This window comes from Heteronotia binoei, chromosome 12 (assembly GCF_032191835.1).
Source record: "Heteronotia binoei isolate CCM8104 ecotype False Entrance Well chromosome 12, APGP_CSIRO_Hbin_v1, whole genome shotgun sequence".
NCBI lineage: Eukaryota > Metazoa > Chordata > Lepidosauria > Squamata > Gekkonidae > Heteronotia > Heteronotia binoei.
In genome coordinates this window covers 41,338,476-41,355,586 of record NC_083234.1, presented here as the reverse complement: position 1 = coordinate 41,355,586, position 17,111 = coordinate 41,338,476, and the positions used below count along the sequence as shown (strand labels likewise).

At 42.5% G+C, this 17,111-nt stretch overlaps 2 protein-coding genes across 2 annotated transcripts; both read right to left on the bottom strand.

The window, feature by feature from the left end:
- Nucleotides 1-6,118: 6,118 nt before the first annotated feature.
- TNFRSF10B (TNF receptor superfamily member 10b) lies at nucleotides 6,119-7,694 on the bottom strand. Its single transcript, XM_060250594.1, has 3 exons — nucleotides 7,504-7,694; nucleotides 7,103-7,172; nucleotides 6,119-6,417 (listed from the first exon to the last, which is right to left on the bottom strand). Exons 1-3 carry the CDS (start codon nucleotides 7,672-7,674, stop codon nucleotides 6,119-6,121), a joined length of 540 nt encoding a protein of 179 aa, XP_060106577.1. The 5' UTR covers nucleotides 7,675-7,694.
- A 6-nt stretch (nucleotides 7,695-7,700) lies between these two features.
- Nucleotides 7,701-15,025, bottom strand: LOC132579984 (tumor necrosis factor receptor superfamily member 26-like). The gene is made up of 7 exons (XM_060250593.1): nucleotides 14,951-15,025; nucleotides 13,716-13,836; nucleotides 12,759-12,890; nucleotides 11,799-11,913; nucleotides 10,679-10,782; nucleotides 8,254-8,291; nucleotides 7,701-7,736 (listed from the first exon to the last, which is right to left on the bottom strand). Exons 1-7 carry the CDS (start codon nucleotides 15,023-15,025, stop codon nucleotides 7,701-7,703), a joined length of 621 nt encoding a protein of 206 aa, XP_060106576.1.
- Between the last annotated feature and the right edge of the window lie 2,086 nt (nucleotides 15,026-17,111).

The window sequence follows — 17,111 nt, the reverse complement described above, 5'->3', positions numbered from 1 at the left end:
CACCCCCTGGCCTCTCAAGTACTACCAGTCACAGTAGCTAATACTGGGAGAGCAACCAATGCAAGAAGAGAGAGAGAGCCAGTGTGGCACAGCAGTTAAACCAGGATTTGGGAGATCAAGGTATAAATCTCTGCTGGGTGACATTAGGCCACTCTCAGTTTAGCGTCTCACACGATTCTCATGAGGATAAAACGGAGGAGAGGGCAATAGTTTGTCACTTTGGGTATCCTTGGGAGACAAAAGTGGTGTGTAAATATATGAATATTCGCAGAAGAGTCCTACTATCATTGAAACTCAAGGTAAGATTTTGCTTAATATTGATAATGTTGAGAGCCGAGAAGAAGGGTCTGGAACCAGTGCACTCAAACTGTTAAATGAAAAGTACAAAACCCTGTTCAAGATGCTGTATTGGCAACTAGCGTGCATTTGGTTTACTTGAACAACAACAACGAAATACTGGCATTTTGGGGGGGGGGGGGGTAAGTCAAAAACAAATTAGAGATTCTTTTCGACTGCCAATGTAGATGGGCCCAAATTAAAGCTGATATTATTTGGGTGCAGCTTGGGGAAGGCATTTAAAGAGACTGTGGTCCCTAAATGCTTTCTGAGTTCACTCCCTGAGTCATACTGTGGCTGCAGCAGCACGGCTTGGAGCAGGCATTTAAAGAGATCCTCTTTAAATGCTTTCTCCAAGTCATGCTGCGACTCAGTGAACTCAGAAGGCATTCAAGGAGACCACAGAAGGCATTTGAGATCTCCAATGACAGCAATGGAGGCACCTTCTTTGGGGGGCCATAGAATTAGATCCCCTGGACTTTTTAAATGGGGGTGGGATTGAGAGGCACCGGCAGCTATGCTGCAAATCTGGTGCCTCTACATTAAAAAAAAACAACCTCCTTGGAGCCCCAAACACCTCTGGATCAATTCTCCATTATACCCTATGAGGACCATTGACTATAATGGTCCCCATAGCGTATAACACAGCCCCCAAAAATCGGATTTCCTAAATATTTCCCAAAGCCTAATACCATACCATTATTGGGATTTGGGAATATTGGGAAATACCAAATTTTGGGGGGTTCAATATACCTGAACATGACAAACATGAGCACACACTCTTATTTGCAACCCAACCAGCATTTCCCATGAACCATTTGAGGAAGGCACAAGAGCTTCAATTCTGTACCACTCAAAAAATGAAAGGAAAACTCAGAGCATACACATCTGTAATGTCCCAGAATATTTTCCTTCACACTCGGCTATTCAGTGCATGAGAAAACATGGTTGCATGCATCATCCACGCAGGAACTGCATGTGCAGGCCTGCTGAGGATGTTCTAAAAACATGAAAGGTGCTTTCCCACCCTTTAGCACAGTTTCCACCTTCAGTGCCCACAAAGTGGAGACCCTCTCTCCCCTCCCTTAGTTTCCTGAGGCTGCCAATGGAGAAAAGACCCAAGATTTAAAAAGGAAAAAAACCTAGAGAGTTCACAGTGAGGATGAAGGGAGGGATGTGTGTCTGCCTAGAATACCCAATGACTATCAGCTACAGCTAAATGCAACTGTTTCCCCCAGCTTCCTCAGTGGGTCTTTGCTTCCTGTTTCCTCCCCCCTCCCTCTCACTCACACACACACACAGAGCTCTGTGGCTGTTTCCTGAGGGGGAGATTCCTGCACAAACACACAGAGCTTCTGCTTCCTTCAAGACCAACGTTTTATTCGAGGTATAAGCTTTCATGTGCAAGCATACTTCTTCAGAGGGAGGGAGGGTGGGTGAGTAGATTTTTCTGACAAGCTTCTTTTGACTTATTCTGAAAAGTTTTTTAAAATGGGATTTCTCTGTTCCTATCTGGATTTCTCTTTCAAAAAGGCCTTGATTAGGAATCAGAACACATGGATTGGTCCTTATATCTTAAGGAGTGGAGGGATTTCAGATGCCAAATGATAATAGGACACATTGGTAATGAGACAAGAAAACCAGCCCTCAGTTCTGTCCAGGAGGATGCACTGTCTCGAGCTTCATTATCAATTGCAATTCAGCAGTCTCTAATCCCCCTTTGAAATTACTTTGTTAAGAGCACTGCTACTTAGGGTTGTCAAGTATCTTTAAGCCCCTGGTGGGGATTTTTCTTGTGCACGTGCCAGCGTGGCATGATGACGTCGCCCGGAAGTGATGTCATCGCACTGGTGATGTCATACAGCAACCGCTCTAGGTGATTCTGGGAAAACTCTATGGTTTCCCCAGACACTTTAGCCATTTGGGAGGGGAAAACTCTATAGTACCTATTGTACCATAGAGTTTTCCCCTCCCAAATGGCTAGAGCATTTGGGAAAACCATAGAGTTTTCCCAGAAATGCCTAGAGTGGTTGCCACGTGCCAACATCACTTCTGGGTGACGTCATTGTGCCAGCAATGTCAGGGGAGATTCCCCCTGCCTGCCCAATGTGGGCCGGCAGGTTGGGAACCTCCTGGGCGGGGGAAGCCCTGCCCAGGCCAGGGGCTTGGCAGCACTACTGCTACTCTTCAGCCAGCAACTGAGTATTGTGGTTTCTAATTTAAGACTTATGTTCATATATTCTTTGCATTCCCCTGGACTGAATCCTCCTAGATAGAACTGAGATCGAGGTTTCCTATCTCATCACCAATGCTAGTATCTCCACGCCCACTCCCCTGCATATCACACCTAATCCAATCAAGCTTGCTACTGACATTCACCTGCTTTTGCCATTCGGCAACTGAAATCACCTTTATAAAGTTTGTATCTCCAGTACTTTGTGTTATATTTTATGGCACGTGTGGCCGAGCCCAACAAAGTGACATTTATGTCAGATCTGGCCCTCGTAACAAATAAGTTTGACACCTTTGGTTTAGTTTCTCAGTGGGCAAGTTTCTCATGCTGAACCCCTAAACTATGTGTGTGGGGTGTGTGTGTTATAAACATCTACCCCCATTGCTGACAGCTCTCTGATCTGGAGTTCTGGGTAAACTGCAACCCTGCTAGTTTCTCTAGTCAAATGGTCATGTTGTTGGTCCTGTAAGGTCTCCACAAACACACAAAAATAAGATCTCTTTGGGAAGAGCTTAATGATCTCTAGACCACCACAAAGCCATTTAAACCATCTGCTAGTCCTGCACGGTGGCAGCAAAATTTGTTCAATTAACCATGCAGAGTGTATTCTCTTTGGTCTATCCTGCAGGGCCCTGAGCATCTCATGCAGGGGATTAGGGATGCGTGTTTGGATCTACCCAAACCAAAAATATACCTTATCAGTGTTTTCCAGTATATTTTGGCTTCCCAATCGTATCTGGGTTTTCTCAGAAAAATTGGGGGGAAATCCTGAAAAAATCCAAGATATATTCAGGAATTACTGGTAGATCTGAAAATAGGTTAAGACAGTAGCCAACCAGCCTCTCCACTGTTTGTTGGGCTTCTACTGTAGTCCCTTTAAAGTTTAACAGGACTGCAGAAGACAGCCCGAGGATCAGCTGTGCTGAGGGGAGGCAAACTGTTCCCACCAGCTCAGCTTTGGGCTGGCATCTTGTGCAGCCGAGTTTAAACTGGGCTGCAAGAGAAGCCAGCCCCAAGATCTGCTGTGCCACAGGGAGCGATCTGCTAGTAACGGCACAGCAGATTCTTGGGCTGGCTTCTCCTGCAGTGCAGTTTAAACAGGGCCACAGGAGCAGCTGTCCAGGCCAGGACCTGCCTGCCATGGGGAGTGATCTTCCAATGCCATGCAGATCCTGAGGCTGACTTCCCGGCTTCAACCAGACTGCAAGAGAAGCTGTCCCAGCCAGGATCTGTGTGAACATATGAAGCTGCCTTATACTGAATCAGACCCTTGGTCCATCAAAGTCAGTACTGTCTACTCAGACTGGCAGCGGCTCTCTGGGGTCTCAAGCTGAGGTTTTTCACACCTATTTGCCTGGACCCCTTTTTTTTGGGAGATGCTGGGGATTGAACCTGGGACCTTCTGCTTACCAAGCAGATGCTCTACCACTGAGCCACCGTCCCTCCCCAATGCCATGGGAAAAGACCTCCCCTTGGACAGCAGACCTTGCAGCTGGCTTCTCTTGTAGCATGGTTTAAACTGGGCTGCAGGAAAAGCTGTCCAAGCCAAGATCTGACTGTCATGGTGAACGATCTCCCCACGTCAGACTGATCCCTAGGGCTGTCTGCTTCTGCAGCCCAGTTTAAACTGGATTGGAGGAGAAGCCAAGCCAACCCCAGGGTCAGGCTGACTTTTAAAAAACTCCAGTATTTTTCTTCTTTTTTGGGATTTCCAAAAAATCCTGGATCTGAATAGCATACCAGTACTGGGATCCAGGATTTTTCAGAAATGCCAAATTTGTTTGGGTCCAATAGACTTGAGAAGAAAAATACTGCTTTAAAAATATGCACACGCCTACAGGGGGATAGCAGAATCAGTAAGACAAAAGACACTGATGGAGAGAAATGCACTAGCATAGTTGCACAGAATACTGCTGGTTTCAGCTACTGGCCTACAAAAAATACAATGCTGGTCTGATCTGCCCTTCTTCCAAGGAACTCAGGGTTGCCTATGTAGGGGTCCCCTGGTACATCTTAAAAACAGCCCAGAGAAAGCAGACTCCTATCAAAATACCACTTAGTGTTTTTCAGAGCTGTGAAGAAATTTGAACCCAGATGCAGCTCAATCCACTCCACCACATTTGCTCTCTATCCACTCCTGAGAACTGGGCAGAAGCAGAAATGAAGGTTCAGAAATAGAAGACTGCAGAAGAGAAGTAACAAGCAGCTAATAAAAGACCTAATTTCTTTGGGAGCAAACCTGATAGGGCTCACTCCATCTTTACGACTGCAGTCTTCAAGCTTATTCAAATACTATGAGTACAAAAGGGGGGTGGGGAAATACAAAACTAGAAAATGCACCAAAATAAATATATATACACATATATACAGACATACAATAAATCAAATGTTTTTAAAAAGCTGCTACATGCCATATCAGATCATTTACAAAACTCCTATGATCTTCATATTTCTTGGCACAAAGCTCAAAAACTTTATCCAATCAATGAATGGCATCAAGAGGCAGGAAAATCTCTTTTGATCTCTAAGCTATGCCAAAAAGAGATATATACTTCCAAAGTGCATAAGGAGAAAAAGCTGAAGAAATGTTATTCCTTGGGATTGCAGGAACATGCAAAATGTTGTTTCAACTACGGAACTGCATTTCCTGAGAATTTCAGCTTTCACTCAGTCAAGTTATTAAAAATTATAGCAGGAAAAAGATTATCAAAAGGGCATGGGCAACTGCTGTTGCAATCACAGAAACCAGGAGATATGTGAAAATTTAAGTGTTGCTTTAAAAAAAAAAAAGCAGCAGGAAGGGCTCCTTGGCCAATCCATGATTTACAAATATGACTTAACAGTCTGTTTGATTTGTATTACAGAATCTTCTCATGCATGTTGTATATGTACTAACATCACTGGCAAAAGAAAAGCAAATGCCAGTCCAGCTTTTTGAAGTCATTATTTGAAATTGCTCTCATACCTGACAGCAGCAGGATCCTTAAGCACTAGCATTCAAAGTTCCCACTCCAAAGACAACTTTGGTACAAAACTAAAGGAATCAAGTATCTAATTAGAGGAACTTCAGCATGCCCAAAGATCCTTTGTTCACAGCAAGTATAAGAGGTAAGTCTTAGTTTTTAGGTACCACAAACAAAATCATTCTATAAAATGAAGGAAAATGGGTACCATTTTACACTGGAAAGGCTCAGAGTGGCAGGATTTTTAAGAGTGCAAATAGCTGGTTTAATGTATTCTACACCAGAGTAATCTTCAGTGGCAAGAATCTGGATCCCTGAGTTGGCAACAGTCAGTCAGTATAAACTACCAAAATGCATTCTCTATCCCTTATAATTCCTGGAAAAATGCTTGATCAGCAGATCAGTTTTTTGGCCTTGGTAGGACTTATCAACAGTCTATATTCCCAAAAAAATGTCCTGGCATCAATAAACAGCAGCAAATTTTGCAAGGCTTTAAGAGATAATAAGTTGACACTCTCCTGAAGAAACCCAAGGCTTTTTTTTTTTTCAGGCCAGGTATGTAAAGAGATATCACTGTCTTTAGGATTCACTCTTCATAGACATACAGATGTGCAGAGATCAGGGCTTTTCTTATTTTTAGCTCAACCCCCTCGAGACTCATAGTTGGGTCACAGAGCGTCTCCAGCAACATGTCTAAAGATGCCTTCTTCCCATTTTTCTCCTGCCATGTCTGAAGCATCAGAATGTGCTGGTCTCTGACACTGTCTCTGGCATCCACTTTAGCAATTTCAATCTCATTGTCTGTCAAACCAAGGACTATCATGTAGGAACGCCACTTGTTGAGGGGCACCTCTTCCACAAAATGTAAAAAAGACTGGCGCAGAGCTAGAAGAAGAGTAGACAAAATGCATAATGAATGCACAATTCTGCAAGAGTCAAAGCTTTGGGAGGGGGAGAAGAGGTAAATAATGCGGTATTGGGTACAGAATGTAACATTTTGTGGCTATTTTAACAAAAATTCCTAAACCTTAAGTTTCTAGGTACAAAAACTCTGAAGGCAAAGTCTGAACACAATTCCCAGCGACTGGTGTTGAGGGGCAGGATGGGCTGAAGACAGACCACAATCCACCAGTAAATCCTTGGCTTGGTCATGAAAGATCTCTGAAATCCCCTGCCTCAAAGAGCTCTCATTTCATCCACTGGCCACTGGCATGCATATTCTGGTAACATCCAAACTGAACTGCTGTAGTGGACACCATGTGGTCCAGAAGCTTCAGCTGCTATAAAGTGCAGGAGCAAAAATATTAGCCACCTGAAGGAAGGACTGCCTCCAACCACACATACTAACCCAAGGCTTCCTATATGGTTCCTGTTATGGGAACCAACTCTTTCAAAGCTGAAGGTAGCAAATTTTGCCTGGCAACCCTAGAAATAGGCCCAAGTTAGATTCTCAGTGACTTCAGCTCAAGTCTTTGAGTATTAAGGAAAAATTTAACTAGCGTTAACACGCTTGCAGGAAAATGTCGGCCAGTGGGTTCAAACTGAGGTGCAAGATCAGAAGAACACTTACCATTTTCTGAGTCCTTCCCATTTGCAGGAACCAGCTTCCTCCTCTCCTTTTCTATGGGTATTAGGTAGTTCTGTAACAAGTCAGAAAATAGGCAAACCAAACAGCTTAGTAAGATACTCATGGAACAGTATGAGTGGGGAGATATGCTGGATGAGCTATGTCACACTGTAGGCATTGTTGCTATCTAACTCTGCAAAGAAACTAATTCTAGATGGCAACTGAACAAGAGAGTTTAAAATGAATAATTGGTATCCATCTGGCTATTTGCAATTTAATTAGCGACATCAGCACCACCATCCTTTGTTCTAAGAAGCCCCAGACTCATCCTAGACATGCAAGTTTGATTTTTGTCTTTATTTTAAGACTCAATCACTGTGTATTCAAAGCAAGCCTCCAGTTACCTTCTCTTGCAAAGGGATTGTTTCATCAGGCTGCCCAGTTGCGCTGGGGCCAGGATGACTTCGGGATGCCAGGTCTACTTGTGTATTCCTTTCATTGTCTTCACTCTCCAGTTGTCCATGAGTGCATTTTGTCTGCAGCCACAGGAGAGTCTTGCAATAAGTACAGAACATGCATTAGCCCCCCCCACACAAAAAAGTTAGTAGTTGCCCACATAGAGATGGGAGGGGGACAACTGAAACACAAAACCAAGCAGTTGTTAGGAGTGGCAACACTCCTGCTGGACAATGGCCACCCACCCCAGCAGAAAAGATACTCTATCAGTTATCCAAGGATTGCAATGACAACTACCACCTCACCTTCTGCTAAGGGGCTGCTGCAAGTTTGTTTTTGCGTGTAACTATCACATTTAATCTGTTAATTATAAACTCCCCCGATGGTCGTGTGTTTGAAAGATCTTCAAAAGAAATAAAGCCTTGGTAGCAAAGACAAGAAGGATGGGTAAGGGAAGGAATCTAGATGGACAGAAAAGATGAAAATGCAGCAAAATGGAAGGGAAGAAAGGCTAGGTGAATTGGAGGGGAGAGAAGTGGAGAAGGGTAGGCGAGAAGAAAAGAACCAGGGAAACAGGGAGAAGTTGCAGGGGCTGTGAAGGGGAAGGAAGGAGGGAAAATGTGGGAGAAGAACCAGGCTGAGAAGAACCAGTTAATTTCTACCTTCTGAAGAAATGGAAGCACATCACATTTACTCACCTTTGAGTGGATTGAGTTTGCTTTAGTTCTTGTGTGGTCTGCAAGAGAGGGTAGAATGCCATTAGTAAATGTCAACCTGAAATGCCCAGATCAGGGCTTGGGAAACCATTTTAGTCAACAAGACAAGAACAGAGGTTGCCTCTTGCCCATCCATCATGATCAAGCCCAGTATTCTCAAGTTTCTGATGGGGAGGACCTTCCTCCTCCAAGGTCAGAATGCCTGTAACTCCACACTCATTAAGGTAACAGCAATGAGAAGGCCATACCTGCTAAACCCCTTGTGTCAGATAAGCTACATCAAATTATCAGTGGGCTTTGGCTTCCTGCACTAACCACCAACAGACAGGCGAGACACTACACTCATCCTTTTGTACAAATTGCTACAAGTTCTGTATGAAATTGCTGACCTTTTGCAGATGCAATTAAATATGCCAATGCCATTAGCTTAAATAATTTTAAAGAGAGGATTACACAAATGTATAAACCTATCAATAAAAGGTTAGATTTGGCCATCACTGTTCAGTCATGTAAAACTGAACATAAGATGTTGGCACTCACCTTTATGTGCTAGTGTTGGATCCAGCTGCTGTTTCTGCTGATAGAAGGGGTTTCTGTCAGCAGAATGGGGATTTCTCACCTCTCTCACCCTGCCACAGCCCCAAACAGAGCTCTGAACATATCCAAGAGCAGAATGAATGGAGAGCTGATGAAAATTGCCTTCATTAGATCCAACCCACTGCTCACAAGCTTTCCAAAAACATCTGGCTGCTGGAATCAGTAGGCTGGATAAAGTAGGTTTGAGTCTAGCAGCACCTTAAAGGCCAACAAGACTTTGGGCATATAAGCTTTTCAGAGTCAAAGCTCCCTTCTCCTGATACAAAAGATTCCAGTCTACTCCAGCAAATGGAATTCTGGTTTTTTTTAACATATGATAAGTGTATTTTAAAAATTCCCAGTTATACAGAACTTTGTTGGGTGAAGTAGTATCATGCAGATTGATTCCACATATAATTTTTTTTTACTATGCATAAAGTACTATGGTATATGTATCATAATGTAGAACATCTTGTTTAGCATTTAAGATAACATCCAGTTCATCAATCAATCAATCGATAGATAGATAGATAAATAAATAAATATCTTAACTGGTTAAGTTAAGTTAACTGGTGAGCTAACCTAATGGGCTAGAATTTTTGACTTTTGAATTCTTGTGCTTTTATTTGATTTAATAGACATTTATCAACTTTTAGACATTTATTGTTTCATCCTACGCCAGAAATTCATGACAGGTAAGCAAAAAACCTCCTAAAAACTACCAACACAGAAACAGATTTTACTCAAATTTATTAATTCCCCCTACACATTACTTACTAATTGTCACCCTGAGTTCCCAAAGGCCAGTCCAAACAGGTAGGCCTTACAGTGCTTCTGAATGCACTTAGAACTAGATCCTGTGGTAGGGATACCCCTCATGATGAGTTAGCAGCTACCAAGAAAACCATTCCTCCATTCTTGATGATGTATTATGACAGCCTTTGTATTTCAAGAGCTAATGGGATAGGAGGAGAAGATAGAAACTAAAATATAGTGAAGCTACATAATTTGTAGATTAGGACCAGCATCTTGACGTACTCGGAGAGCAAAGAGCTGATATGGGTGCTGGGGCACTGATATACTAAACTAAAAATGTGTGCCCAAACTACTGAATTTCTGCCACAAAGAGCAGAATGCTGCAACCAGAATTTTATAATCATGCATAGTTTCTTCTGAAGTTGCTAGTCAGTAGATGGGTAAGAGAGATGGAAGCTCCCTTCCTACAGCTACTGAAGACCATATTAATTTCTGTGAGGATTGTCTACACAGTGGCAGAAATTCAGTAGCTTGGGCACACATTTTTAGTTTCTTCTAACATAGCACACCCACAGGCAACCCTAGTATTACAACTATACCCTGGCCACTGACAACTGAAAAAGTTAGGATTCGTGTCCCCGATATTTAAGGCTGAAATACCATTCTTACCTCTAAAACAGCACCGGAGCTTCCTTCTGCACTTAACCATAAAAACGATGATGCAAACAGCAACGATACCAAGAAGTGCCCAAAGTACAGTATGTTTTTTGGAATCTCCAAAGAAAGATAAAATATAGTTGGGTAAGACAATAATGAAGTTGTCATTTGGATTCTGTAAAAAAGGTAAAGGTAGTCCCCTGTGCAAGCACCATGTTGTTATCGACTCATGGAGTGACATCACATCATGATGTTTTCTTGGCAACTATTTACGGGGTCATTTGCCATTGCCTTCCCCATCCCAGCTCACAATAGCAAAATTGGGCTACTTTTGGCACAGTGTTGGAAGGCACACTGCCTCTCCCACCCACTAGATGCGTGTACACACGCGCGCGCACACACACACACAAACACCTACTGTTCTGTTCTGATGAAGGCGTTGGCGAGCTTGTTGGGACTGGCATACACTGAATATCACTTTGTGAGGTGCAAGGCTGTACCATCTGCTCCCCGTCAGGACACCTAAATGACAAGGGGGAAAATGACTATCTCCAACTGGACTACAAGAAATTCAAATTCTAGATGCATCCCCAAGAAGAGACCCCTCAGGTGTGAAACATTCAGAATAAAGAATGTGGTGTAGCCCTCTTAGGTAGCCAGATAACCAACATTATGGTGGTGTAAAGGAACTAAGTCATATCGTATCAACCAGAGGAATAATTCACTCTTTGGCAACTGATCATCTGGAAATAAGGCACCCAAGTTCCAGATGCCATTAGGATGCTCCCTGTAGGTTTAGACTCATCTCTTATCTGCCTTCCTTTCTGAACACAAGATAGCTGTCCTGAGACTGTACCATTTCCAGTGTAGATGGAAGAAAACACATCTTCTAATTATATCCTCTCATGTACAAAGCCCCATGTTCTGATGCTGAGAAGGAAGACCTCTGGCCTAACTCTCCTTTAAGTACTAGCTCTTGTTTCTTTAAAATAATAAAAACAAGAAGCTGGGGGATTCAAGAATGTAACCCATGCCTGAAGTAGCATGTCCTAGGATTGGAGTACACAGATCATTCCTGAACATGTAGTTCAATTCATATATGTTGCAGTTAGTACTGTTCACCTTGCCCAAGGAAGCTTTGTAAACAACTGCCATGAATCATGGAATGTGAGGCTATGGTAGAAAAAGAGCAGAGAGCTCTCAGGATATCTCAAGAATGTTTTCCTTTTGTATTTTAGAAGAGGCCTCATATTTGCATATAAAGATCTGCAAAATGCTGGTTAGTCTATGCCAAGGGCATAGTTGTTAAAGAGCATCTGGATGGGGGTAAGTGGTACCTCTCAGCCTAATCTGTAATTGCCTACAGATGTACATTTGTTACTTTCTCTAGTGTACAATAAAGCCTCTCAATTCTTCCCCCAATCTCTATTTTAGTCAGATTGAAAGGATTCTGGACACTGTAAATTCTTTCTAACCTTTTTATTTGGGAACAGAGAATATCAAATTTGTGTTTCTAAAAAGCATCATTTTGCACTGACCTGGGCTTGCACTTATGGCACGTTTCACATGGCTGGTCAGGGAGACAGAAGGTGCCCTTGTTGCAGGCACATTCAGCATTGCTAGTTGTGGAGCATGACTTTAATGTCACTTGATCTGGAAGAGAAAACGCACTCGAGTTTGCACACAGTTTCACTTATTCAGTTCCCAATGAATCAATAGAATATGCTTAATGTGGCTTTTGTATAACCTCGGCCGCGCATGTATGGCAATTTGGCAGCAAAAAAAAAGGCAGTACAAAGAACTCCACATCCTGTGAATCTTAGCATTCAGTTTAAAAAGAAAGCAAGTTTCTAGTCCTTATGCCTGTGCAGCTGATTTCGAAAGCTCCAATACTTGACATATTTCTGAAAGTCAAAAGAGTGGTTGGGAGGAGAGGTTTTCTTGCTGGGGTGCCTGCCTTGCCTATTATTAGCAAAAACAGAATAGAATTACGCAATATAAATCAACTGGCATAAATACAGAATGGAGAATCCGGCTTCTCTGAATCTATAATGTTAATAACATTTAGCATCTACACTGTTGTGAGTAGAGCAAACCTAAAAGTCCTAAGCACCTTTCTCTGCAAGTTTTCAATTATGTTCAGTCACTGAAATATGTGAAGCTGCTTTATTCTGAGTGAAGACATTGACTTACCAAGGTCTGTACCGTCTACTTCAACTGGCAGCAACTCACCAGGGTCCCAGGTTAAGGTCTTTCACATCCCCTAGTACCGGAGCCTTTTAATTGGGATACTGGGGACTGAACCTGAGCCCTTTTGCATGAAAATAGATGCTCTACCACTGAGCCATGGCCCCACTCCCAAATGAGCAGAGCCCTTCCTCTCTGAAGGGCAGCTTGTTCCAATCACTACAGCTATTGGCTGATTTTGAGCACAATCCAAGACTGCCCCTAAAAGATGAAGACCTCCCTTTCCATTTCTTCCCATGCTAAATACCTACCTAAAGGTCTGCAGATTTTGCAGGGGACACATGCATGGAATCGATTCAAGTGCATGGTGAATGAATCACTGGAACACGGTTTGCAACTGGATTCAGTATCTGTAGTCTCACAATGTTGAAAAACATAAGAACCTGCAAGAAAGCAACCATATTGGAAATAATAAAATACTGATTGAAGGAGTATGGATTTTTCAGTGACTTTCATCTTATTGCTTCCCCCAAGTTCAAGGTTTTCTTGGCATGTGGTAATTACTGTCAGGTGGCAGATTTGGAGGTAGAACAGGGGAGTTTTTGGTAAGCTATTGGGAAAGAAGAGCTTGGGCTGTTCTACCTCAAACAGCAAAATGTCTTGGGTTGACTGATTCTTCTATGAAGCGCCAGATAACCTGGCTCCAACCCTCATTGGGCAGAATGTCAAGGGAATACAGTGACATACATCTAGCTACTGCCATGTTCTGCTTAACTCTTACATCTCCTGCCCCTCTTCCAAAGAAGTCAAGGTAGCACATATGGCCTCCCCACAACATATCCTCCCAACAACCCTGTGGGAAGCTTAAACTGAGAAAAAGTGAGGAGCCTAAGGTCACCCAACAAGTGTTACGCAACTAGAAGTTGTGTTTTTCTGCTTGCACAAGACCTACTCTTTATTTAGCTCACAAATGGTCAATAAAAACACTAATAGTTCCAAGTGTCAAGTTCAGTTCATATGCACACGCACCTCACATTTTCAGAAACACAATCAGCAAAAATATAGCAAAGGATTCCAAGTACCACATCTGCATAAGCAGAAAGGTGGCTCAGAACACACCATGTAAAATGTTGGTCAATGGGCCAGCATATGGGTTTTTAATCATTCTTCTACAAGGACCCTGATGTATGTGGACATTTTCAAATGGATACAAGCCAAAGTCCCTGGAGACCTAAACAAAAGTCAGAGAGATCTGGGGAACATGGTACCTGCAGGGCACATCTTGCAGCGGCGCCCTTCATAATCGTAGAACTCACTCTCTTCATCACTCAGATTTGAGGCCACAACAGTGAAATTCTTCTGGGAGAGACTCCATGCTTTGGTGTTGCACTGGGGGGGTGGGGTGGAAGAGAGAAAAAGAGTGTGAAAAAATTAGAAAGCTTTTAGCTCATGCAGTAAATGTCTACTAGTCAATTATATAAAGTAATTATGATGATGCCATCTCCCAATTGTTCCTGGTCTCTAGCCAGAACTGGCTCAATACCCAAGCCACAGCTGTATGGGAACAGTGTGTCTGCTTAAAATAAACATATGCTGTGAAAATGTTGCTGGGTTTTAAAGGATCCCTACTCAGATATGAAGTCTGACACTGTCGTTCTTTTACAGCCTAAGAAAAAAAACTTTTCCTGTTTGCCCTGAACTGGATAGCCTGATCTCATCGGATCTCGGAAGCTAAGCAGGGCCCACTCTGGCAAGTACTTGGATGGGAGGCCTCCTTGGAATACCAGCAGTTGGGAGGCAGGGGCAGACTTTATTCAGCCACCTCTCTGAATGTCCTCCAGGCCCCCAGTAGGGGTCAGAGGTCGCCATGACTTCCAAATATACACACACACAAATACAAAAATACCCCCTTTGATATAACTGCAAGACTCAGTTTATCTAAAGGGAAAAAAAACCCTCTTATCGTGTGGGCACTTTCTTACTGTCCACCATGGTTAAAAAGCACTCCAGCTTTTTTTACTGTTACCATTATAAAGCTACAAAGTCTAAACCTTCAGGAAGAACCTGGACACCTTGAAATACTTCCTCAAAAACCTTTCATTCTTGGATGTGTGTGTTTTAAAATTTCAGATAGCCCTCACACAATCCAATTTTTTTGCCACACAGGATAAATGCAATGCCTTATAATCAACCTCCCTTGGCAATAACATCTTTTTATGTGTTATAGTGTGCATGTATGTACAAAAATTTAACCACTGAGGAAGGCCTTGGTGATCAAAACACATTTGGTCCTTGTTTTAATGTGGTTCGAAATTATCAACCTAAATACATTGAATTATTGGTCCTTGTGGCAGAACCAGCCTTTTGTTCCTTGTGGACCCTGTTCTGCCTATTCCTGTTGGGTTGCCAACTTCTGAAGGGAGCTATTCTGCTTCCTACCACTTAGGGTATTGCTGCCACCGTTCTTTTGGGGTCTTCCTGCCAGGAAAGACAGACTGCTGACCCCATTCTCAACCTGAGGCTCTTCCTTTTGTTTCCTGTTACCTGCCACCTGGTTAATACAGGGAACAACTTCCATCTTTGGGACTCCCCCCCCCCAGAGGGATGGCAACAGATTCCTTGACTACTTTCCTCCCAATCTGCCCCCCCCCAGCAAATGAATAGTGTGTCCGAGCAGCTGGAGAACTATGTGGTCCAGAGAACACCGCCAGAATCAAAAAGTAACAATATTTATTGAAAAGAGAAAAGTCTACATTTACACTTTTAACCCAGCACCAGATCAGCAAAATGGAAATAAAAGAAATGTGGAATAAGTGCATTCCTCTTTTCTCTCCTCTAGCCATACTCTAGCTAGATGTAGAGTAGACATAACAAGTCTTAGAAAGTTACAAGTTGGGGCATCACTGGAGAAATCTGCAACTTCCCAACAAGATTCAGGACTTCTTAGTTTGAATATCCACCATTTCAAGGGTGGGCTGCGCCAATATTTTTAAAGAATAGTTTTAATGCACTTTGTAATAAATACATATATTTTAATTTATTTCTCAAAATATTTTTTTCTCTCACCCAACTTTTAGGTACTCAACTTAGTTGCTTCTTAAGGTTTTTTCATCTTCTGTTTTGGTTTGCCTCACAAAAATAACACCATTTTTTAAAAGGAACTCATCCAATACTTGGTGTGAAATTGGCCTTTATCCAGCAATGAAAACTCTTCTGGCAACTCTTCCACTGGAAAAAGGGGAGGATGTTTTTGACCTCCAAAAAGGCTATGCTGAGAATCATGGGACCTCTAAGTACAAAAGCCATGAAGAACAAGGAAATTGGATGAGAATGAACAAAAAATCCCCCAACCTATTAGTATTTTGGTTGGTCCTTATACATCTCTCCCTCTCTCTCTCTCTCTGGACCATCACAATGACCTACAATTGTGTTAATAGATCCAGGTGGACAGCCATGTTGGTCTGAAGCAATAGAACAAAGTTGGGAGTCCACAGCACCTTTTACGACCAGTAAAGTTTTATTCACAATGTAAGCCTTCATGTGCTAAAAGCACACTGTTGTCAGATGAAGTGTGCTTTTAGCACACAAAAGCTTATACTCTGAATAAAACTTTGTTGGCCTTAAAAGTGCTACTGGACTCCAACTTTGTTCAATGTGTTCATATAAAGAGCAGTTCATATAGAGCCCCGTGGTGCAGTGTTAAAGCTGCAGTACTGCAGTCCTAAACTCTCCTCACAACCTGAGTTCAATCCCCGGTGGAAGCTGGGTTTTCAGGTAGACAGTTCCAGGTTGACTCAGCCTTCCATCCTTCTGAGGTCGGTAAAATGAGTACCCAGCTTGCTGGGGGGAAAATGTAGATGACTGGGGAAGGCAATGGCAAACCACCCCGTAAAAAGTCTGCCATGAAAACGTTGTGAAAGCAACGTCACCGCAGAGTCAGAAACGACTGGTGCTTGCACAGGGGACCTTTCCTTTCTTAAAGAGCAGTTGCCCTTTGCAGATGTGCCTTGCTTAGTGATAATCCTAGGGATTGTCGCTTTCTGTTAATTATCAGCCTTCCTTCTGTTTGAGAACAAGAAGGAAAAACATAGTACCCCACTTGAATTTGTTTTGGAAGCTACTTGTCAAATGCAAATGAATTTTTGGTGCCCTACAAGTACCTTCCACTTATCTCAATCTACCCATCTTGTATGGAAAGCTTCTTAGGGGAGAGGAAACCTATTCAGCCTTCAACAGCCAGCCATGTGTCAAGTGAGTTTGCACTTCAGCAGCAAGCAGCACTGAGCCCAGCTCTCCAGGAAGTGTACTGGACCACTACCTCAAAAGGTGAACTTGTCTCCTAGGACACTTTGGAAAAATGGAACAGGTGCCTTTTGAGGGCTTAGACACAAATTAGCATAGGAGCATCCATATTCAACTAAACACAGAACTATTTCACTTGTTTTCATTTACTAATTGCCTGCTCATTGAAGTTTTTTTTAAATTTATTTTTTATTTCATTTATGTTACTCATAGTATACTTTTCTCATTCAGATGCAAGGTAAATTACAGTGTAAGTCAATACAGTCAACAGGGATATCTGAAAAGCAATGAATAGCACTGCAGAAATATGAAACCAAACTGTGACAAACTGAAACGAAGCATAAATATTAACATGACGTTAA

What these genes read in the sequence shown, in the direction of transcription:
- TNFRSF10B (XM_060250594.1), bottom strand. Translation starts at nt 7,674, where the DNA reads ATGTTCTGTACTTATTGCAAGACTCTCCTGTGGCTGCAGACAAAATGC. An exon ending in CAATCCCTTTGCAAGAGAAG is followed by an intron (nt 7,173 to 7,503) that starts GTAACTGGAGGC and finishes GACTTGTTACAG; the next exon opens with AACTACCTAATACCCATAGA. An exon ending in TGGGAAGGACTCAGAAAATG is followed by an intron (nt 6,418 to 7,102) that starts GTAAGTGTTCTT and finishes CTCTTCTTCTAG; the next exon opens with CTCTGCGCCAGTCTTTTTTA.
- LOC132579984 (XM_060250593.1), bottom strand. Translation starts at nt 15,025, where the DNA reads ATGGAAGTTGTTCCCTGTATTAACCAGGTGGCAGGTAACAGGAAACAA. An exon ending in TGCCATAAGTGCAAGCCCAG is followed by an intron (nt 10,783 to 11,798) that starts GTCAGTGCAAAA and finishes CTTGTCATTTAG; the next exon opens with GTGTCCTGACGGGGAGCAGA. An exon ending in CAAACTCAATCCACTCAAAG is followed by an intron (nt 7,737 to 8,253) that starts GTGAGTAAATGT and finishes TTTGTGTTTCAG; the next exon opens with TTGTCCCCCTCCCATCTCTA.